Source organism: Vicugna pacos, chromosome 34 (genome assembly GCF_048564905.1).
Source record: "Vicugna pacos chromosome 34, VicPac4, whole genome shotgun sequence".
Classification (NCBI taxonomy): Eukaryota; Metazoa; Chordata; class Mammalia; order Artiodactyla; family Camelidae; genus Vicugna; species Vicugna pacos.
Genome location: NC_133020.1, coordinates 6,533,998 through 6,558,286, shown reverse-complemented (window position 1 = coordinate 6,558,286; position 24,289 = coordinate 6,533,998). Strand labels below are relative to the sequence as shown.

General features: G+C 34.7%; 1 protein-coding gene across 6 annotated transcripts in view; it reads right to left on the bottom strand.

Moving 5' to 3' along the window:
• The window catches only part of KRAS (KRAS proto-oncogene, GTPase), an 85,255-nt gene that overhangs the window by 6,835 nt on the left and 54,131 nt on the right, over positions 1-24,289 (bottom strand). For 3 of the 6 annotated variants that reach the window (XM_072954864.1, XM_072954867.1, XM_072954866.1), the window contains exons 3-5: positions 9,961-10,139; positions 8,828-8,987; positions 1,828-1,951 (exon numbers count right to left, since the gene is read on the bottom strand). In XM_072954864.1, coding sequence (XP_072810965.1) covers positions 1,832-1,951; positions 8,828-8,987; positions 9,961-10,139 — 459 coding nt within the window. In that variant the 3' untranslated portion in view covers positions 1,828-1,831. Of the gene's footprint in view, positions 1-1,600; positions 1,602-1,827; positions 1,952-8,827; positions 8,988-9,960; positions 10,140-24,289 lie in introns of all 6 variants that reach the window. The other 3 variants (XM_072954865.1, XM_072954868.1, XM_006199945.3) reach the window with 2 other exon arrangements.

Below are 24,289 nucleotides of genomic sequence, written 5' to 3'. Positions count from 1 at the left end.
TCGGTTCATCATGCCCAACAATCTGACATTCAGACCACAGTCACTGACAACGTAGTCTGCACAAATCAGAAATGTCAGAAAAGTATATGCTTTCACCTTTGCTTTAAATAAAAACTAAATCATAAAACTTATTCTAAATAGTTCTGCTTTTAAAATCATCTAATAAAGACAATAAGAGGAGAGAATTTAAAAAAACTATCACCTAAATCTGGTCATGCCTACTATTATTTTTAAATGTTTTACTTTTCAGACTACATCATGGTGTTGTTTTACCACAACTTTTAAATTAAAATATTGCTTTACACAGTGATACTCAAAAAATACTAAGCATTCACAAATCTCAATAAAAATTCATGCCAGTCATGCTTTGTTTCTTCTTCTGAGTTTAGTTCATCAGTATACCACATAGTATCTTTTGGAACTTAGGCTATTATTCAGATGTTTATTTTATATTTGGGGAAAATATATTACTTCAAAATTTAAACTCATATCATAAAGAATACCAACCTTTAGTTTAATCAGTACAATAAATGATGTTCTATAATTTTATTTCATGTTCTCACAGAACATTACATGTTACAAATAATATGCATCAAAATCTTAAGCTTTGGCATGTACTTTACGGCATCAATTAAGTGAAATATTTTCTGAGCAAGACCAAATTTAATATGGGTTGGTTTAATAATGGAAATTGAGAAACTTCACTCAGTAAATCCAACTGGGCAGCTACTGTGTGCCAGGAATCTCATTAGGTCATGGACATGCAAAGATTAAAAATATATGATTCTGGCTAAGATTCTTACTGTACAGGACTCAAATATAAAAGAGGTTATTTCAGTTTAACATGGTGAGGATGGCGCAGTTACAAGCAGTATACTGGGAATACACAGGCAGAGCTTTATGCCCAGTCTATGGGGTTGAAAGAAAGATTCTTAGAGAACAAGAGATCAGACAATCATGGAAGTGTATCAGGAAGGCTAGGAGCTAAGAACACTGGCTTTCCAAACAAGAGCAACAGCCGAGACTCAAAGGAAGTTAAGAAATAACGAGGTACTGATTTACATAAGGACAAAAACATTTCAGGCAAGGAGTTTTTAGAGAAAAGGCCAAAGGCTGAAGAGGGAGGAAGGTGTTAAGAGCAATATATATGCTATGAAACTTGAGACTTTGTTCTACAGTAACAGGTGATTAGATTTAAAGATAAGAAAATGACGTTTCTTTTAAGTGTATCTCTCTGGTTACACTGTGAATGAAGGCAGCAAAAGGTAAACCAAGTAAGAGGTTACAACAGTCCCAGCAAGACCTCATAGGGGCCTGAACCAATGATGTAACAGAAGTTAGAATGTAACATCTTAACAGGATTTGTAGTTGCCTCCAGATGGGGGTGAAAAAGAGGGGTTTAGGAATCATCCCAAGACTGCCAGGTTTCTCACTTGGGTATAAAAGTGACGATGCCACTGAGTCAGAGAGCATAGACAGAACAGGAGTTTGCTTGTGGAATGTCCAAAAGAAAAACACACCGTCAGAGTGGCCCTTTCCCACCTTCTGGGCCATTCACCTGACCCCTCTGTACGGCTCCTCACATTTCTTCTCTCTAGACCCTGTGACAATGGTCATCTAATGGTCTATGGTCATCAGAACCGCCTCAATTATTATTAATTCCCATTAGATTAAAAATAAATGTGTTAACCAGGGAAACAAACTACAGGTTTCTTACTTTTTAATACTTCACATTAGAATCCACACCTAGGTAAGTTCTAAGGTGGATACTACTTTGTTACCTTTGAAAAAACCTGCTTTCTGCCAAAATTAATATGCCGAACTTACCAGATTACATTACAATGCATTTTTTAATTTTCACACAGCCAGGAGTCTTTTCTTCTTTGCAGATTTTTTTCAATCTGTATTGTCGGATCTCTCTCACCAATGTATAGAAAGCATCCTCCACTCTCTGCATTGTAAAACACAACTTTCTTTAAAGTCTGTTTCACTGGTAAAAATAATTTATTGGGACAGCCATGTGCAAGAAGTTTGAAATTAAGAGCTTTATTTGAGAATTTGTTTTTAAACAGACATCAGATTGTTTGAATGAAACTGGGGATTCAATTTTAAAATATGGGCTAAATCCTGGTTTGTTCTTTAAAGTCAGTTTTATTTTGTAATGTGATTAGAATTAAAAAAAAAAACTTAAATTAGGACCCTATGTATCAACTTAGTGCAGTCATTTTAGTTTGCTAGTTCTGGAATTAATCAAAGCCTAAACTGAAGTTAGACTTAAAGTAGTTCTTTGATTTTGGGAAAACAACACTGATTCCCACCCCTGCTCTGAGTGAGGAATGAGGAGAAAAATGGTGCAAAAGGGATATTTAACCTTTGTTTAAACACACACGCACAAAATACCTCAAAATATAGCTGGGTCGAGAGACTGGAATCAAGTCCTATCTTCAATCACAACACTGTTCAGTTTCCAGAGCCCACAACTGAGACTGGGACTGGGACTTTATGGATGGAGAACTACATTATTTAAATAAAAATGCTGAATGAGGACTGTTTACCAGAAAATGAAAATATTTTGAAATGTCTTAAAAATTAATTTTTAAAACAATATTCAACTATACTGGTCATACGTTCTATTCCAATTTGAATACTCTGAAGGGGCAGAGGGGGCTTTTCCTGCTCAAGGTGATGGAAGGAAATCTATGACAACAAACACAATCATATATGGCCGTCTGGGGCTCAGTCAAGGTTTTACTGTCCTCTCCAGTCTAGAGAATTAGGTGGTAGCCGAGAGGACAAAATGTTCCGATAACTGTACTGCTGGTTTGCCCAGAGAAACATCAGCACCAAAGTAGAAGCCTGCATCTAAAAGAGAAATGCACACAAATATTCATCTACATGTTGTACAGACTAACTTAAATATGTGTGCTCATTCTTTGAAAAGAAAGATGTGTTTAGGGAAAGATGTCAGTGGTATATTTTATTACGCATTTAATTTTGACCTTAAACTGTTCCTTTAATTTTAAGAATGAATGATTAACAACGGGGACTGGCACATTTTAGCTCTCTGGGATTGGTAACAGCAGTCTTTCTATGAACCAAATGTGACAAAATGGACCCAGTACCTAAAAAACTAGTATGTATCAAAAGTATGGTTTGTAATTTTAAATTCATTTAGGCACAGAGAATCAGCCACTTAAGTATTAACTTAAGTAAACCAACAGCTAAGGCTTAATTTTTGCATGCTGAAGTCATTGCACATCCACTGCCTACAACAGTTAAGAAAAGGGGACCTCAATTCTTTAGGGTATATTAATTTTTATAAATGTCAAGAATATATTAAGAACTGCTTCAGTGGGACTCAGTAATTTACCTTTAGAGTAAAACTTTAATTTAAAATTCATAAAAGTTTCAGTTAAGAAGTAGGGATTTAAATAATATGTTGATTATATATTATAATGTACCGCTCAGGTTACTTATTACCATTTTATGATTTTTTTTAAATTTAGCTATCCAATACAAAAGGCATGATAGCCCAAGGAAATTTTTATATCCTATTTTTAATGGAATCAATTTAATCAACTTGCTAGCTAAGCCAACTTCAAAATTAAAATTTCCAACTATTTTCTGAAATCATTAAATATGTTGGTACTTTAAATTAGATAGCCATTTGTACCTGTATCCAAAATTTTTAATATTTTATATTTATCATTAATTCTCGAGAGGGTTTGTTTTACTCTTAAGTCCTTAAAAATTATGTATCAGAAATCCTCGTGATTAAATTAGAGAAATAATTTAAAGTGTTAAAACAGCTCTAGTAAAGCATGAGCATGTATTTAAGATATTTTCACAAATGATTCCTTTCAATTTGAAAATCAATGTAAGAAATTAAAAATATATATATATATATAAATAAAACAAACCAGGTAAAGCTCATATTTTTCAGTAATATAAACTTTTATTTGTGTTTTTAAAAAAGTCACAAAGTCAATGTAAAAGTACTGAAACACACTATGATGGGGTAAAATAGGGGTTTGGTCCTCTACTAATTTAGCAGAAGCAAATTTTGATGGTAACTTATTTCTAAAATTAGTTTGAAAGTGTCTACTTTTTAAGTGTGCACATCCCCATCACCAATGCCAGAATATATGATTTTTGTTTCCAGCAATGCAGAGAGAATTGGAAGCCAGTAATTAAAAAGAAATGATTACTACCCGCCACCAAGAATTCAGTATGAGGACCTCAGAGGTTAAGATAATTAACAACACTGAGAAACAGTTATTCCAGAGTGACTTTTATCATTTCTCATTTTTACTAATAAGACATTTAAATTAGATTTTAAAGAATCATTTATTTACCATATTTTCTGACTTTAATTACTTATTTCCTGATAATATGCTTTAAAGTCATACTGACATCAAGAGAACGTTATTGATCCTTGTTGTGTATCTTAAACCAGTGGCATAGAACACTGGTTTTATATTCCAAAATTTGTAGGTAATTTTAGAAGATTAAGTGCAGCCAAAACAGATGTTTAATACCCACTATGAGTAGTTCCTAAGGTCTTAACTGCCATGTAATGATTTATTCTTGATAACATGGCTTGTTGCCAAGTATACTCATTTTCAAATGTTAATTATTAAAACTTTAAGAATTACAATATAAAACAAAAGTGCATGTAGGAACAAAAGTGACTTTTTTCATATAATGTGAATTTTTTTAAATCAAGAGATTTGACAATATTTTCAGCTCAGCTATGATCTGAAAACATATTGTGAGGCTATAGAAATAGAGCACTCCCAGTACAGGAGAAAGAACGAACGACTAACACCATTCTATACCTGGTGCCTATAACACTTTCACTAAGCCATTTAATTTTAAACAAGCATTTGTTCCAGTTGAATGGCTCATTATCTGCAAAAACTCTTTCAAGGAAATAAATAACACTTCAAATACCCAAACTGTAGACGGATGAAAGAATACTAGCCTTCTTGAGGGAGAGGGATGGGGGGAACAAGATGTATTCCAAAAAGCAACTTCACTCTGCTGGATTGGAAAGAAACCTTGCCCAATGATAACCCATCTCAGGAGCCACTGAAATGCAACAATATCATTATTTGAGAGGCCATAAAGTGGGTGCACAGCAGCTGCTCAGTAACTGTTTTATCTACTTTTAACTCATGAAAAGCTGAAGCTCAAAATACTGATCTTATGTACACAAACCCAACTACTATTGAACAAAGAAATATGGCATGTAAGGAAGTGTTTTTGTTAGGTTTGCTCTGTGAAAACTATTTGCGTATGAGCTTTCTTTAATGGAGGTCTTCTAACAATTAATTTTAAGTATCTAGAAATTAACAGCAAAACCCAGAAAATTAATCACTCAATATTTTTAAGTTCATAAAACAAGTTTTCATCTTATGCTCAAATTGAGATGTCCAGAGAGCAAAAAGCTGAATCGCGAGTGGCAGATACTCAGAGAATTCTGCTTTTGTCATCCACTTTACTGAATGCTCCCTACTTTTGATTTTAGCAGACTGGAAAACACACAGCTCATTACCACGGTGTCAGTGTTTTGGTTTCAAGAGCCTTTGCCAACACTGCCATGCACTGTCCAAAGAGGGCAGGAAAATGTCACTTCGTAACTGCCCAGATAAACGTGAACCAGGTAGCAGTCTTTATACACTAGGAACATAGGGACCACATACAGCACACTGGCAGAAAATAAAAACCAGTGGCCTTTTGGATGTGGACTAAAATGATGGTTAAAAAATAGAATTCATTATATTCTAGCCATATAATGGGCTTTTTAAAATAAGAAACTAATTAAGTTGGTAAAATATATAGTCTGCAACCCTTACCTTAAAAAAGCCATAGCAAAACTATTTCTCTTTCACAGAATACATGTTTTACTTTAAAATTACTAATGTTCGCCTGTAAAATTTAAGTCTGACCTAACTTCCCACGTCTAGTCAAAGAACACAGCTCCCCAGACGGTCAATGACCAGCACACTGTAACCTGCAAGCCCAGTGCAGCCACCGCCCGTACTTCTGTACTGGCCACAAGCTTAGCATGGTTTCCACATTTTTAAAAGTTTGTAAGAAAAAAAATGCAACAGATACCACCTGTGACTCACAAAGCCTAAACTATTTACCATCTGGCCTTTCGCAGAGAAAGTCAGCCAGCCCCTGACTTGTATCTACCAAAAGTTCTAAATGAATGTCCTGTTCCTGCTGACTTGAATATAACTTTCTGTTGTTTGTATTTTAAGTTCATGCTCAAGACCAAAACTTAGGGCGTGAAGCAAGTAGCTGCTGATTAAATGCAACAAGGATAAGCATATTTATTTTGTTTGAATAATAAATAGCAGATGCACAATAAAACACCGCAGAAAATAGGGCTTCAAATTTTCACAAAATCTGGGGATGTAAAATTTACGGAAATTTACATATATCATTTTCTCAGTTACTTGGAATAGCTCTTTAAAGTCTTCCAAAAGCATGCAAATATCAAGTTAATTTCAACAGAGAAAGATGAATAAACTTTTGAAAGGCAAATCAACAAGTCCATGTAATAAAGAGAAAAAATCAAAGATCAGAAACTAAATATCTGATTATAATCTAGCAACATAAATTACATAACAGTATCAATGAAACAGGATTTAAATATAAGAAAAGCTGAGTGACAGAAGGTTAAGAAATAAAGTACAAGTATTCCTTATATTTTAACAATCCATAAAAAATGTCTACAAAGCAAATTTAAGTTAATCCACTGGTATCACACATACTATATCCCGTTCCCTACCCCCCCCAACACCCCCACAAAACCAGTATAAAACCTAAACATCTATTTTAAAAGGAAACCAGGTATTCTTCTGATTAGTTATGATGCTGGGGTATGTTAAAGCACTAACGTCAAACACTAAGAATGAGCAATACTTCTGAGGTAGTAACCATACAACTAGGAAAGAAGATACAGCTCCTTAGGCTCTTACAGAATGAGAAGGGGAGGGCAACACTGTAGGAATAACAAGACTTCCTTTTACTGCCCTTTATTGCCTTTCTGTTGCAAATGTAGCCCACGTACCAAAGTGAGCAACACCTCAGAGCTTGCTAAAAATGCAGAATCGCAGGTTCAACCTAGACCCTAATTCTAATTCAGAATTAGAATCTGGATCTGAGTAGGAAGCCCAGTTGATTCATACGCGTATTCAAGTATGAGAAGCACTGCTTTATTTGCAGCCCTTTACAGCATTAGGCCAAGTCCCTTAGATTTTTTTTTTCTTTTCTTTAGAAAATGTAAACTAACATGTTCGCTAGTCTAAAAGGTATCTTTTAAAAGTTGCAAATAATGCAAGTTAATACAATATTTATGGTATATTCTAGATAGTAGGTTTGTAAATGTTTTCAATAAAATTCCTTCAATTATATATCTGAAATTTTTTCATATGCAAATGAGAGAAAAAGTTGTAACACGATAATCATGTTTTCTGAGTACCTCCTAAGGGAAATCAAGGTCAGAGAAGACCAGTTCAAAGAAGACGAAAACCAAACCATTACCCAGTCTTCGGGACCTGGGAATGATATGAATGAAATTTTAATTCCTCCAAAGTAAAGTGAAATAATATATATACCAAATATTTCTTTAACTTATAGATCAGATTTTAGAATGAGATATCTATACTATGATCAAACACCCCAGAAATTCAGCTTTTAATCCCAAAATGAAAACTTAAAATAGAATTCTTTTTTTTTTTTCACTGTGTATCAAATTTGCACAACTAGAAAGTGGTACATGTGATCTTCCACTAGGGAAACAGACATACATACTAGCTGAATGATGGTTTACTTTAAAGTATTTCCCCCTTTACAAAATTTAGTGAAAAGGTCAAGAGTGTGTTTTTGTAAGTTAAACCATGTAACGAGATGTTCATCAGTTTTCAGCTTCTAGCATTATGAAGTTAAATTCCATGAAATTGGTTTTCTGGGTTCATAGTTGCACACATGGCAAGGCCCCATAAAAGGTTCCATATTGTGTGGAACATATTAGTATCCCATCATAGCCTCATATATTCCTTTCTAGGATTTTTTTCTATATGTTAAACTCTTATTTCATACAAATAGGTTAAATAATATCAATTATTTTATTTTACTTAGAGAAAAAGTTACTTTTAACATAAAGATAATTTTTGAAAAATTCAGGACCAAGCTGGCAATATTTTTTATCAGAACAGCACAGTAAATGAATAATTTTTAAATATTCTCTTGCTTTAATAAAACTTTCTTCAAAAATAAATATATCCTTACAAAAATTCTACCAGAGTAAAATTCTTCAAATACAACAAAATTCAGTCTAGAAAACATATGACATAATACTCTTAAAAGCACTTCTAAAATAGGAAACTCAAAATTTGTTTCCTTGCTCTTTGACTTTATAAATATAACAGTAAAAAAAAAAAATTCCCACATTTCTTGAATCTTGAATATAAGATGTGCTGAGTGGAAGAAAAAAGTTCAGTGTAGAAAGAAACTAAAGCCAAAAATAATACCACAGGCACCGGAGTAAGAAGGGCTGCCTCCCACATCCTTAAGAGAACATTTACCAAATAAATATTGTTTCATTTCCTATTTGAGTATAATAGAAAAAAAACCTGACAAATTAGATCAACTGATATAACAATAATGCTATCAAGTATGTGTATTAATGTTCTTGCCCTCCTGGCCCCAAATGACAATATTAAAATATGTAATAGTAAATGATGATTAATGATTAAAATCACTTGAAATAGTCTGCAGAGAAGAGGTTTGTATTTATTACAGTTTTACTTACCTGTCTTGTCTTTGCTGATGTTTCAATGAAAGGAATTCCATAACTTCTTGCTAAGTCCTGAGCCTGTTTTGTGTCTACTGTTCTAGAAGGCAAATCACATTTATTTCCTACTAGGACCATAGGTACATCTTCAGAGTCTTTAACTCTTTTTATCTGTTCTCTGGGGAGGAAGGGAAAAAAGTTATAGCAGAAGAATTAGTAACAAAAACCTTTCAAAAATTGTCCAACTTCGTCTCATAAAATATGGCTAAAAGACCTAGTTCCCATCACACCAAATTTTCCTTTTTCCTCCTTCAAGTTAGTTTTCTCTGTGCCCCTTAAAAGATCAAATATCTAGAAGTATAGTAAAACTACAATCCAGTAGGTTCATATGCAGGTAGGTCAGAATGATAAAACAGAAATATTGAACAATTCTAGGCCAAAAGAGTGTTATGCCTAATTTAAAAAAATTTAATCTTAGAAACATATACTATATATGTTGTTAAATGTATATGTAGAATTAAAAAGCTTTTTAAAAAATATGAATTATAACATAAACACAATTCTTCACATTCCATTCTTTAAAAAAAGAGCACCAAGTGAAAAGATTTTGATAGCTATGTGGACAATTATTTTATTAGAAGTAGATGGTTTTATGCAAAATTCTCAGATTCTTTAAATACTGTATTGTTCTAACACTTCAATCTTACAACTTTAGAGTTATGCTTTTTTCCTTAATTATCTAAGGCCAACATTTATCTGATTCCAAGGAATTCTACACTAAATATAGTATTCGGCACCTAAATTTAAGGCACCATCTCAATTACCTTTTCACATTTTTGTTCATGGTTTTTATTTTTATGATGGATCTAGCTTAAAGCCTTGTTTCTCCAGTATAGAGTGGTTAAGAGCACAGGTTTTAGAGTCAAATGGGCCTACGTTTCAATTCCATCACTACTACCATGTGATCTGGAACAAGTTACACAATCGCTCTAATCCTTAAGAACTTCATTTCTAAAACAGGGGTATTACCTACCTCATAAAAATTATTTTAAAATTTAAATTAGATAACTTGTGCATGGCAGTTAGCAAAGACTCAATAAATGGAAGATACAATTACCCCTCAATGTCTATTTTATTCAACTTAAACCCACCTATAATGGTGAATATCTTCAAATGACTTAGTATTATTTATGGCAAATACACAAAGAAAGCCCTCCCCAGTCCTCATGTACTGGTCCCTCATTGCACTGTACTCCTCTTGACCTGCTGTGTCGAGAATATCCAAGAGACAGGTTTCTCCATCAATTACTACTTGTTTCCTGTAGGAATCCTGAGAAGGGAGAAACACAGTCTGGATTATTATGGCGCATCTTTTATTTTTAAGAAAGATGTCAGACACAACTCTAGAACAAACAAACAAAACAACCCAATTCAAAACTGGGCAAAGTACTTGAACAGACAAATCTCCAAAGAAAATACATAAGTGGCCAATAAACACTTGAAAAGATAGATACCTAACATCACTTAGGAAATACAAATCAAAATGAGTTATCACTTTACACCCATTAGGATGGCTACTTAAAAAAAAAGAAAGAAAGAAAATAACAAGTGCTAGTGAGGATACAGAGAATAAAAAGTTATACACAGAAGTACCATAAAATCCAGCAATCCCATTCCCAGGTATATAAACAGAAGAACTGAAAGCAGAAACCCAAACACGTGTATGCCAATGGTCACAGCAGCATATTTTATAATAGCTAAAATGTAGAAACAACCGAAGTGTTTATTAAACAGATGAATGGATAAACACGTGCACATGGGGGCACACACACACACACACACACACACACACACACACACACACAGGAATATTATTCAGCCATAAAAAGGAATGGAGTTCTGATATATGCTACAACATGGATGAACCTTGAAAACATTATGCTAAGTAAGATAAGTTAGACATAGAAGGACAACCATTCTATGATTCCACTTATATTGAGATACCTAGAATATGTAAAGTCACAGAGACAAAAAGTAGAATAGAGGTTCCTGGGGCTGGGGGAGAGGGGAGTTGGAAAGTTATTATTTAATGGGCATAGAGTTTCAGTTTGGGATGGTGAGAAAGTTCTGGAAACAGAGCTAATGGTTGTCCAATACTGTGAATTTACTTAATGCCACTAGACTGTACACTTAAAATGGCTGCAATGATAAATTATATATATAAAGGTATATTACATATAATATATATATTATATATAAATGTGTATCTTACTGCAGTTAAAAAAAGGTTTTTTTTAAAAAGGTGTTATACAGAGATTCAATAATGTAAATGTGCATATTCATAACAAAAAGACCCAAATTCTCTATAAAGGAAAATAATTATTACAAAATGAGATAGCTCTACTAACTCTTTTATTCTGGATCATTTAGATGGCAAGAAAAATCAAGCAATTTACATTTGCCATGCATTAATTTTACTTACAGCCAAGGGAATACGTAAGAGAATGGTCAATACAGAAAATTTTAATGCCCTTATTTATCCATTTCCGAAGTCCTGGGAACACTTAACAGCCAGATGGATACTATGATAAAGTTAAAGAGAATGACCTGTCTGCAAATCCTGGGAGGCCTCTAGTAAAAAAAGAGGCAGGTGGAAGGAAGGAGGAAGAGACGGTATCTTAGCGACTACGCAGCTTTCAAGAAGGAGTAAAGGAAAGAGGGTGGGTAACATAACAATCTGGAATTGAAAATCTGAGACTTCTGATTAATACGTAAGAATACAAGGTTTTACACACCCTCTGCCAAAATAGACTTCAAAAAATAAGGAAACGGATGGTGCCATGTGTAGTCATAGAATCAGAGGCAGTGCTGATAAGGGGTATGAAGTATAAACCTAAGGACACTGTTTCTTATTGTTCCACCCTTAATTCATAAATTACTTTATAGACCTATCATTTAAAAGGTGGTCATTTAAAATCAAGCTTTTGGTAAAATGTTTGAAAAATGTTTCTAGTATAAGGAGAATACAAAGATATGTAGCATGATCCCAATAAAATATATCTACATATCGGTAAAAATGTATCCATACATACATTACAAAACTGATGGTACATCCATCAAAATGTTAACAAAGGGTATGTCTCTGATGGAGATCATTAATTTAAGAAATAACTCATTTCTTGCTTATCTTTTTTGAGGGGGGTTAATATAGATATTACATTAAATGCATTTCTTTCTTTGGCTTTTAATTTTAAAAACTGTGAAAAGATTACCATACTAGACTATGATCTTCTGTTTATCTTTTAAAGTAAACTATATTTAAAATTGCCTGTAATAAAAATGATCTCACCAGAAAAAAAGAATGAATATTTACTTAATTTTCTAAATAAGAAGCTCTTGACTAAGGATGTGAACATTTGGTTGACATTTTATTTTAGCTTATTCCCTTAATTAACTACTTAAAAGAATTCCTGTATACTAGAAATTGAAAAGCAGTGTTTTGAAGTATAATGAAAGAGGGGAAATGGAGAGCAGAGGACAGTGTCTTAGAGTCAATCCATTCATTACCCAGGGGAGGCTACTAAGCATGTAAAACAGACCAAAGGTGCCTTTTCCTTACCTACTGCTGTCCCCTCACGTTCCTCACTTGCCAGCACTAGCTTGCGCTAACCTTATGGCTGATAGTTTCTTCAGCCTTTAAAATTTTCTATCAACAATAAAATTAAGGATTATACTTTCTAAGCCACACAAATCTCTACCTAAGGCATGACTGGGGGATTACTCACCATCTGCCCGTGGATATCACCTCCAAGATGTACATATACCTCAGTAAACTCCCATTTACAAAATTTTCAAACACTTTGTGTTTCAAAAGCATATAATGTGGAGTATTAGTAGTTTCTGCATGCATTTCATAATATATTCCCATGAGCACTCCATCAAAGGGACTGAGAAACTGGGAAAGCAGTCCCTATTCATTCCTGTTATCTGTTCCCTTCTAAATCCTAAATTGACAGCAAAGTTCTGTTACTGAAAAAAGTAATCTACAACCTACCTATAAACAACGAGGAGCAATCTGCAGATCACAAATAATAGGTTTAGGTTAAAAATTCAGTTATTTCCCAAGTTAATTTTAACTAGAGTCACCCTTAGAAGCACAGTCACTGAGCTATATAAAAAGGCAGTGCAACTTGGTAAAAACTTAAGAACAAAAGTGCTAAATGGCGAGGTATGATCTGAAAAGAACTAACACTTTTTAAGGCAAAGCAGATAACAAGCGTAACAAAAATGGTATGTAAATACTAAAGATTTTGTTCCAACTTCAGGTTACCCATTGAAAAAAGAAGTATAAGGAGGTAGAAAAAAATTATGCACCAGTGTAGAATCTTTCCCAAGATTGGAGTCTAAATAAGGGCACAGCAAGCTACTGTCCACAGGCCAAATCCTGGCCACCTGTTTTTGTATAGCCTATGAACCAAGAAGAGTTTTCATGGTTTTAAATGGTTGTTTAAAAACAAAAAAGAGTATGTGACAAATACCCAAGTGACCTTTTACAGAAGTTTGCCATCTCCTGCTCTCAGCTAGTAAAATACCTTTTCACAAATCTAAATATTCTCAACACATTTTACTTTTATACTTTAAAAAAAAATCATCCCTGAGAAAGCACAGGCTATCAAAGCCTAATCAGTTTAAAACCACATAGATTCTACAGTGAAACTAGTTAAAGACAGAGCAAGAACAGGATTAAGACTTCACATTTTTAATTAGTATCATTTCCAGTCTTTCAAATAGAATAAACTTTTATATCAGGTACATAGGTTATTAACATCCTTCGGAAACAAGGATAAAAGCAAGCCACCTAAAAACTAACTCAATCTAATACAATATTAAATGAAGGAAAGTTATTCCGTATATTTCCCTTTACTCCCAACTAAAGTACTATTTTACGTATTTGTAGGGGGGAAAAAAGCCGTTTCTAAATGACATATACTGTGGTATGCGAAAGTTAAGTGTAGACAGAAGTCAGACATTTCTGGTGACAAACAGGTACAATCCTTTCAGAAAGCAAGTGCAACACTTATCAAGAGCCTCAGGGCTGGTCACAGCCTTTCACACAGTGAATGCCGCTTCTGGTAAAAGATGCTAAGGAAATATGGTTGGTCTACTTTTTTTAAAATGATAGTTATTACAATAGATACATTCAACATGGCATCCTAAAATATCATACCAAAAAAAAAAAAAAAGCATTTAATGTCCACAATCTTATGCCATTTATCTCTTTTTCAAAAAGTGCTCCAAATCCAAGCACTGACCGTCACCACCCTAGACCAAGGTAATCCTGTGTCATGCAGTCTCCTGCCACTGCTTCCTAGCAGGGATCCCTGCTGCTACCCTGACAATAAATTCTCCGCCTAGCAGCTGGTGGTCAATTGTAATTTCTAACTGTGTATTTACGTGTAATTGTTCAAGTCTACATCCCCTACTCGGCTTTAAACTCCATGATGGTTGGGCTCACGTCTCTTTTGCTCACCACTATGCACCATGTGTGTGACAGCCTTGAACGCAGTAGGTAATCAGTACTGTCTGTTGAACAAATGAATAAATCCATTCAATGTAAATAAATGCAGACACTATAAATCAGTCCAAGTAAACACAAGTTAAAGATATTGTAAACTATATTAAAACAATGAAGTTGTAAATTTTAAAATTATAATATACTGAGTATTTTAATAAATGTATTAAAACAAGTTTTATACATGAAAAAGTTTTACATTACCTTTAATGCAAAAATATAAACAACAGATTGTATTACTATTGTGTTACTTTTCCACATAGCATTAAGAGTGTACCCATTTCATCACCACTCACTCAACAATGAGTTTTATATTTTTATTGTTGTCATCTTGTTAGGCCCAAAACCCCTATCGTTTTAATATGTATTTCTCTGAGGACTAATAATATTATACAGTTTTTCCTCTTTATATTTTCATATTTATTCCCATTACCTGTGTTCTATGCCCATTTGGAATTTTTGTCTTTCTTGTGCTGACTTATGTAATTTTTTTAAGTGTTTTCCAGTTTATTAACATGCCTTTAAGTGTTGTTCTATGTACAGAAACTTACCTCTAGACCCACTGGAGAAATTTGAAAGTTAGGACTACATTATTCAAGAATAAGATAAACTCATTGACCAGGACATCATTTTGCTGTTCTTCTATTATAATTAATAGTAACCAAGTTACTCGGTATGTTCATCTTTTAACATACTCAACTTAGTTTTCCCCCAGGCAGTTAACCCTGACATGGTTAGACATACCAGAGTAAAGACCTAAAGAAATTAGTAACTTTTACTAAAGGCAACCATGTTACTATTAATAGTAATTACGACAGCCAACATTTACTGAGCCCTTATTTATATGTCAGATACTGTGATAAGCATATTACAAGCCTTATCCCATTTAATCTCCATCTTCATGCCTCTGATTACATCAAATACTCTTGTAAATATCAACAGGACTGCTGAAAATGTCAGCTAAAGTATTATTTGAGGATTTACTTTTGAAATGTTAAGATTTTCTTACTGTGTGAAGTATTACAAGTACTTTTCATGTACTGCTGAATAACAGCTATAGAAAAAAAATGAGCAACTTACTTTTACTCTCTTAATGCTCAAGTATTTTGTTACTCTCCTGAATATCTGAATCTATCACAGAATGATGTATTCCACACTATTGGTTATAAACCATCAAAAGTTGCTGTACACAGCTAGTTCTCAAAAGACAGCTAGAAAGGTGTACATTATTAGCCTGGTTATGTTAGAATTACAATAGGAAAGAGACACGGCCACATATTGTATTGAATTTGGGATATTTAAACACAGGCTGACTTATTACTTGTTGTTCTCACCTATTTACTCCATTCTCCCTTGCATCATAATAGTTACTAAAAATCTACTATGTGTCATATACTGTGCCAGGCATTACAAAGTTTCTGAGTTTAAGGAGCTAGATCTGATGGAAGAGATAAGAATGTAAACAAGTAATTAAAACACAATGAAATGCATGCAACACCTTATGCAGAACAAAGTACAATGGTAGCGAACAGGAAGAAGAGATCAACTTTGGTTATGTGAATTAAGAAAGACAGGAGGACCACTCCAGGCAGGAAGAAGCAAAGAGAATGCACAAAGACATGAAACTGGACTAGGCCAGCTTACAAAGGTCTTATATGCTATATTAAGGAGTTTGGAGCTTCATCTTATACTAAATCATTGAAAGGTTTTTAGACAGGAGGGAAGATCAGACTGAGAAGGTTCACTGGTAGCATTATTATGACAAATTATAGAAAGAGACCAGACAGGAGGCTGGGAGGCGAGTTTAGGAAACTTTTACAAGAAATGATAGAATCTGAACTAAGACAACAACAGTAAGATGGAGATCAAAGAGTTCTGAGAAATACTTACTGGGTAAAAGTGACAGAACAACCCTCATTCATTGCTTACAGCAATGTTAACAGGAGTGTTACTCAAAATAGCCAAAAGGAGGAAACAATCCAAATGCCCATCAATTGATGAACACATAAATATCCATACAAGAGAATACTATTCAGCCATAAAAAGGACTGAAGTATTGAAACGTGACAACATTGATGAACCTTGAAAACATGATCCTACATGAAAGAAGCCAGACACAAAAGGCCACATCCTGTGTGTTATCAATTATATGAAATATTCAAAATAGGCAAATTCAGAGACAGAAAGTAGGTTAGTGGTTGCCAGGGGCTGGCAGGAGAAGGGACTGCGAAGTGACTGCTAATTGGTACAGCGTGATAAAAATGTTACTGAATTAGACAGGGGTCATGGTTGCATAACTTTGTGAATATACTAAAATCTACCAAACTGTACACTTTAAGAGGATGAGTTTTATGTTATGTAAATTGTATCTCAACCTTTCTTAATGGCAGAGCTTACTGTTTAGGGAAGGGAACAGAAGGGGAAGGGAGAGGAAAAGATGAGTTCAGCTTGGGGCATGTTGAATTCCATATGTTCGTGGGTTGTTCTGGTGCTGTGACCTGTAGGCAGCTCTGATACACAGGTCTGATGCTCAGGGCTCAAGTCTAGGCTAGCGATATACTCCGGAATCTTCAACCCATGGGCAGCCACAGAACTCCACTTACTTGCGGTGTGAGTGTAGGCAAACTACTTAATCTCTCATCTACTCTAAACTACTGTTCCTTTAGCTGTAAAAGTGGGTAAACAAAGAACAGGCCTTGGTATACAGATTAGGATTAAAGACCATGAAAATCCCTTTATAAAATGACAAGTGCTATAAAAAGCTAACTGTATTATTTTGCATTTTACATCGTACATGCTATTATAGGCCAAAAAGGGAGGGGCAGGCTACTGGCTACTAGAAACTACACAGCAGCAGCAGTTTGCTGTCCTTATAAAAAGCACTGGACATTGACATTTGAACTACTTTTTCCAAAACCATTCACTATATTTCAAAATAAATATAACGGAGCTCCAGGGGAAAAGAGCTAAAACCCTGGGATTTAGGAAGGATTTCTACATTTATGAGGGAGCAAAAGTGTTTTAAAAGAGCTCGTTCTTACAACAGAATTTTTCATTAAGACATTCATTAAAGTTAAGGATAAAGAAAACATAGCCTTCTTTACTAAATGATGGATACTTGTAATTATAAAGTGTTGAATCTTAGCTTAGGACTACAGAATAAAATATGTACTATATTCAAGAGATAAAACTGGTTCGAAAAATCTGAATAAACTCAAGGGAAATCAGCATAACAGATTCTGAAAATAAGGACATGACAGGAATACACCTGTAACCTGGTGAAGCCATGTGGCATTCTCCCCCAACCATCACTTGATGCCAAGGTCAGAATGTGAGGCTAGAGCGATCATGGATCGCATCTTAATAATTACAGACGCCAATGTAACTTCCATGTGTTGGATTATATATCCTTCAGCTATTCTTTAATTGGACTGATACCAATTTCTTTATCTAAGATACATCTGTATTATCCAATGTGTCGAGGCTTTAAAAGCGTGTTTGTGGAGGGGTAAATATAAAGTAATCTAACAGTATCTAATACTCTAGTGACTTTTCTCCCTCAAAAATGAGGATTTATTTTTCCCTCTCAAACAGAAGATGTTCATTTTAAAAACCAAAACACTACAGAGAATGAGAGTTTGGCATATGTCCTACCATATTTTACATACATATTCACATTGTTTTTAAATAAATAGAATCACACTCCACACAAAGTGCAGCTTCTTACATGATGGATAGTTCATCAATGTCAATACATACAGATCTAACGAATCCTTTTCAACAACTGTGTAACTTGTACAAATATACCATAACTTACTTTCCCCATCCCCTACTGGCGGATGTGTAGATTATTTCCACTTTAAAAATTATAAACAACACTGCAATAAACACTCCTGGGTATACATCTTAAACATTTATCTAATTGAATCTTTCAGACAAATTTCTGTAAGTGGAATACTTGGTCAAACGACACGTAGTTTCCATTTTGATACATATTGCCAAAACGATGACCTCCAGAAAGTTTCTAAGAATATACACTCACGTATGCCCCCACTATAGAATAAAGTGCACACGTTTCTCATGTTTCTCCAGACTTTTCCAGGCCTGTTATCATTCTCTCTTAGTCAGTATGAAAATTTTAAACGTTTATTGTTTGAACTTGCATTTCCATCTTAATGAAGTGTTTTTTCGTATGTTTCAACATCATTTTGTGTGTGTGTGTGGATAGGTTGGCTATCTATATCTCAGGCCTCCTTTATTTTCTATTTGGATGTTTGCTTTTTGCTAATACAGAAACAGGAGAGCTTTCTGATTGATAAATGATACAGTTTTCCCAGTTTCCACCAGTCTTGTATTTTTGTTAAAGATGTCTTAATTTTTATGTAGCCAATAGCTCAATCTTTTCCTAAATAGTTTAAGAATACTCTGAAAATGAAAAGGATCCCTATTTTTCTCAATGGAGAAAAATATTTAGTCCCAACTGCACAAACAAAAATATAACCTAATGTTAAATTCATTCATTCAATCTGTGTTACTTAGAAAATACTGCAAGAAACAGGATTTAAGACTGACATTATCATTATTGCAACAGCTGTCTACTGTTTAACGTTAAAATTTATACAAGGTAGAACCAGGGTTCTCAGCATGAGAGAAAGGAGACACGGAAGAAGGTAGGGAAGAATGAACTCACAATTTTTAAATAAAATTTATTAGCTCTGTCCGTCGAAAAGGGTTTAGAGCAGTGACACCCCAGCAGCAACACACACACTTAACATCCAGGTCTGAATTTCTAAATACCATTCCCCAGTAAAAGGAATTAGGGCTCTCTGGACAAATGGCTGAATCCAGGGAAGGGACAGGGAAAGAACACGGTGGACCTGGAACACACCGTGCCAGAAAGTGAGGAAGAGCTCAAAAACTGAGGGAGACGTGTCAAAGAAAGGAGGCTAGCTTGAAAGGGATTCCACCAGCCACATCAAAAGCAAATTTGAGCATCAGAATCAATCACTTACAGGAACAGACTGCAACACACTGAATGAAAAAAAAAAATCCATGAGTCCATGCTGATACAAATAAGACAAACCAAATAAGGAGCCAGAGGAGAAAAGAGAGGACTCTTACTTATGGTACATGTCAACTCATAAATGCAGAAGTGATGACAGAGTTAGATTACCCACCACTTTGCCATCACTATGGCAGTCATTTATTCTGGTGAGAATGATCAGTGGATACTACATCCCACTGGGTGCAAGTATGTTGGAGAACAGCATATTTATAGTCTCAAAGTATCCCCCCTACAGAGTGCATATTAATTATAAAGGAACTAAAAATACCTTCACAGAGAGAAAACTGACAGATATGACCTTAACCAAATAATCAGTGTTAACATAACACCATCAGTAATGGGACAAACCAGCATCACATGCCCCTTGATGTGATGCACCAGGAGGGCATAACATCACTTATGCAGTATTTCTACCAAAAACGTTTCATCCAAATCTGACCATGAGGAAACAACCAGACAAAACTCAATGAGAGGATATTCTACAAAACAACTGGCCTGAATTCTTCAAAAAGTGCCACTGTCATGAATGACCGAGAAAAGCTAAGAAACTGTGCTAGACTGTGAGATGTGACAACTGATTTTTGATCCTAGGATCAGGGGGAAAAACAGACTTGTTAAAAACACATTCTGAGAACTGACAAAATTTGCATATGGACTATGTATTTGATAAAGTACTATATCAGCATTGAAGTTCCCAAATTTTGTCACTGCGTTGTAGTTATACAAGGAATTATTCCTGTTGTTAGTACAGGGTCAGAAACTTGTTCCATAAAGGACCAGACAGTAATTGGTCTCAGTTGCAGCCACTCAACTCTGCCACTGTGGAGCAAAAACAGCCACAGACAGCACGTATACACTCAAGCATGGCTGTGCTCCAACAAAACTTTACACAAACACACAGCCAGCAGGCCACCGTGTACAGACCCCTGGGCTAGAAGGTAGATGTTTAGAGGTAAAAGTCCTAACATTTGCAACCTGTTCTCCAAGATTTAAGCTAAAAAAATCATGTATTCAAGTATGTGTATACACACACACACAGACAGACACACACACACACACACACACACACAAAGCAAGTATGAGCAGTTTAAAGGTAACAAGTATTCACTGCACTATTTTTGACTACTTTTCCATAGGTTTGAAATTTTTCAAAAAAAAATTCAGAAATTATTTTAGGGAAGCAATATATCCCTACTTAATCCTCTCAAATATTTTATTTTTACTGCACAGCTCTAATTTTATTATATTAAGATCAAAATACTATAACTGTTCCAGAAACCTAGGCACTATGAGACAATGTAATTAAGACACAGAAGAAATCTGTTGTCCTCCTAAAGCATAAAGCCTCCAAACTAAGTTACGTGTAATAAGGATCGCTGTTTAGAAACACCGCTCTTCAAAATACATCTAAGACTAATAAGCTCCATGATGGCCGTGATCTGGTCCCTTTTGCTTCCCAGTGTATCTCTAGACCCAAGGAAGGCTGCATGGTACAGAGCAGGCACTGAATAACATTTATAGAATTAAGGAATTAGTTGCAATGTTAAAACCAGAATCTTAAGAGATGCCAAAGGATAAAAAGTTTTTCCCCTCTCATGTATTTCCATTACCAACTTTCATTTGTATGTTTTTAAAGCTTTGTAATCATAAAAACTCAAGTTACAATAAAACACATCCAGTAATTTTTAATGTCCAGGTCTCAACAGTTATTACTAAGTAAATACTTATTCTTAAATTGACCTAAATACAGTGCCTGAATTTTGTTACTAGTTGACTCTAAAAGTCAGGCGCTCTCAACAGTCCTATAAAAATTTATAAAATGTCAACTTCCACAATTTGTCACTTTCAAATAGGCCCTTCCTGACACCCCATGTAACACACCATGAAGCTCTGAGCTCTGTGAGGTACCTCCCGTGTGCATGACTAGAAATTCAGAGCCACGGTGCCACTTTTTAATTCCCTCAAAGTAACCTCAATCAGTGTTAACAACAGAACCACCCCATCTTCTCCTACACTGCCACATTTCCTTTCTCAATTAAAAACATTCACCCACATATTTAATTAGTTGGTCCTACCTAGTCCACACAGTAATCATAATATTAGCAGAGTAAAACTGATACTTAAGATTGTTAAAACATTAATTATATAAAACAAGACTCTCAAATAAAATTTATATATTTGTAAATTGATTATACCTAGTTTAAACAGGAAAAATACCTGAACTTGGAATTTCATGTTTTATTATAAAAGGAAGTTAAGTTGACCAGTAGAGGGCACTCATTTGAAAGGGGGGAAGAGCTGGCCACAGCCTTGAAGAGAAATGCATTTACCAAACTGCTTTGTATACCTTATTTTAAAAACAGAATGTTTTAATAGCATGCTAGAGTATGTCAATATAATGAACTATTAGTATGTTCAAATCTATTATTTTTAAAAATCTAACATAAACCATATTCAGGGACTTGAATTGCACAATTTAAGGGATGTTTAAAGCTGCATACAACACGTATGAGGGTCTCAACCTCAGCACCACTGACATTCTGGGCCACGTCACTAGTGCTGCGGTGGCTGTCCTGTGCACTGCTGGAAGCGCCAGTCACAGCATCCCAGCCTCCACCCACTACAGACGCCAGCAGCAGTCCCCTTCCTCAAGATGTGAAAACCAAAAATATCTCCAGATTATTGCCAAATGTCCCCTGAGAGGCAAAGTCACCACCCATTCCTCACAACCAGAAAAAGAGCTGACATTAGATAGTGCTCTCAGCAAGTAAATTCCATAATTAACATGGAAATTTTTTGTTTAAAAAGAAACTGATATATCTTGAATAAACACTCCACAGCTCAGAGCACTAAAGATGGAACAAATCAATCCAATTACGAATCCATTCTTCCTTATTGAGTAGAAAACTGTTTCATCGAAGAAGGGCATAATATTTGGACTGAATTATAAGTGTCACCTAACAGAAGCATGCAGATATCAGTGAACTGAGGCCTGGAAAAAAATACTTCTTTCTGTATCTATTTGTATGTTACATATAGCAGATAACTTATATATTTGCTAACTGACCAACTGGGTGTTCTGAACTCTACTTCTGTTTTCTTCGGACGAGATTTTTTCGTCTTCCACCAAGTTTTACCTTAGAAAACACACTTCAGAGAAGGTGTCTTTATAATAACAAATGATCTCCAAACTATAAAAGTGTTTATTATTTTTCGCCTGGTATTGTGTTTGGGGACTGCTTTGAATTTTTAATAACCCTGCACCACTAACAAGGTATTTCATTGCCTCTTGGAACTCTTCAATGGGCTTCATAAAAATCTTTCAGAATAGAAGTAAAGGTGATTATCAAGTGCAAATTTAAACATGATCCATCGATGCATCAGACCTGTTTAATTCTCTATCATATCTGTGCCAGTAAGATGCCCCTAGATAGTACACTCAGGTCAAATTTTGGTATATAGATAAATCTCAATCAGCCTCTAATATTAAATATTTTCTTAGCTTGAAGGCTAATTTTCATTTTTAAAATTTATACAAGGGTACAGTGGAAATTTCACTCAACCTGGTCTCAAAAAGTTTAAAATTCTACCACTTACTAGCTATGTATCCTTAGGAAGTTGCAGCCTCTCAGAAACCATTTTTAATCTATAAAATGAAAGAAATGACTACCTTCCTTACCTATCTCACGGTATAAATTTCTGCAAATTCTAAACCACTAGAAAATATGGCATTAACCTAATTAAAATTTGTTTTTAAATTTTTTTCCCTCAATTTCTTTCCATTTGTTTCAACGTAGGAAAACTGATGAGAATTCCAAATGTGCAAAAAGCCTATGTCCTCTCCCATTTTCCCTCTGACCTGTATCATTTGCCAATTAAAACTTCACAGCAACAGTGATACCTCCATCCTTCTTTTTTAACTTTTTACAAAAATGTCATGTCAGTATTTTTGTTTATCTATTTATCAAAATAAACGACTGAATTCTCCTGCCTTTGTCCTAGTTGGAACTACAGGGAGAATTTAACGTGTCAGATACTTGGGAGATAAGAGGCAATCTCTGACGCCTCTTCCCAGATGGCTACACTAGTGAGGGAACATCAGTTTCAAAGTTCACAGGTTATCGATGCTTCCCTGAGTCAAGTATTCTGGTTTGGCAGAAATCACAATCAGAGTTAATGCGTTTGAGTTTACTTATAACCTTCTTCTACCTTCCCCCAAAATAAAGGACTGACTTTTAACTTTATTTAAGATTTATATTGCATTTTAATACTTTTGACCAAAAGGTTTCCTAATCTATTTTATCAGATTATTATATATATTCTTGACCTCTGATAGGAAACAGTGTAATGGAATTACTCAGATTTTCAGAAAAGTCAGAGGGCACTTCTGCTAAAATCATATTCTAGAATCCCAGGAACACTTCCATGCTTAACTTGAATTCTATTAAAACTTCCTTCTACTTCTAATTTAAATGGTGCAATACACCGAGCAACCTTGGCTTTAGAAACAGGTGAACTATTTAATCCTCCTGGAAGTAAAAAACAAAACCATCAGCACTGAACTGACTTGCCAAGAAAAATACCGAAACTATCATACAGATGGTCCACTTCAGTCCCTTTCACTAATACAAATTATTAAAACTTGGAAGCCAAATAAAAGTTGCTTCTATGTTTAAATCAGATCTTTGCAAATAAGGGTTATTCCTCCATTTTTTTTCCAGCAGTACCAAAAATATTTGACATTTCCCTATGAACAGTTACCTAATCAATCCTTAAAGTTCTACACGGCACAAACATCTTCCTAAGGACAACAGTGCCCTCGGAATCGACCTCAGTGCAGTCA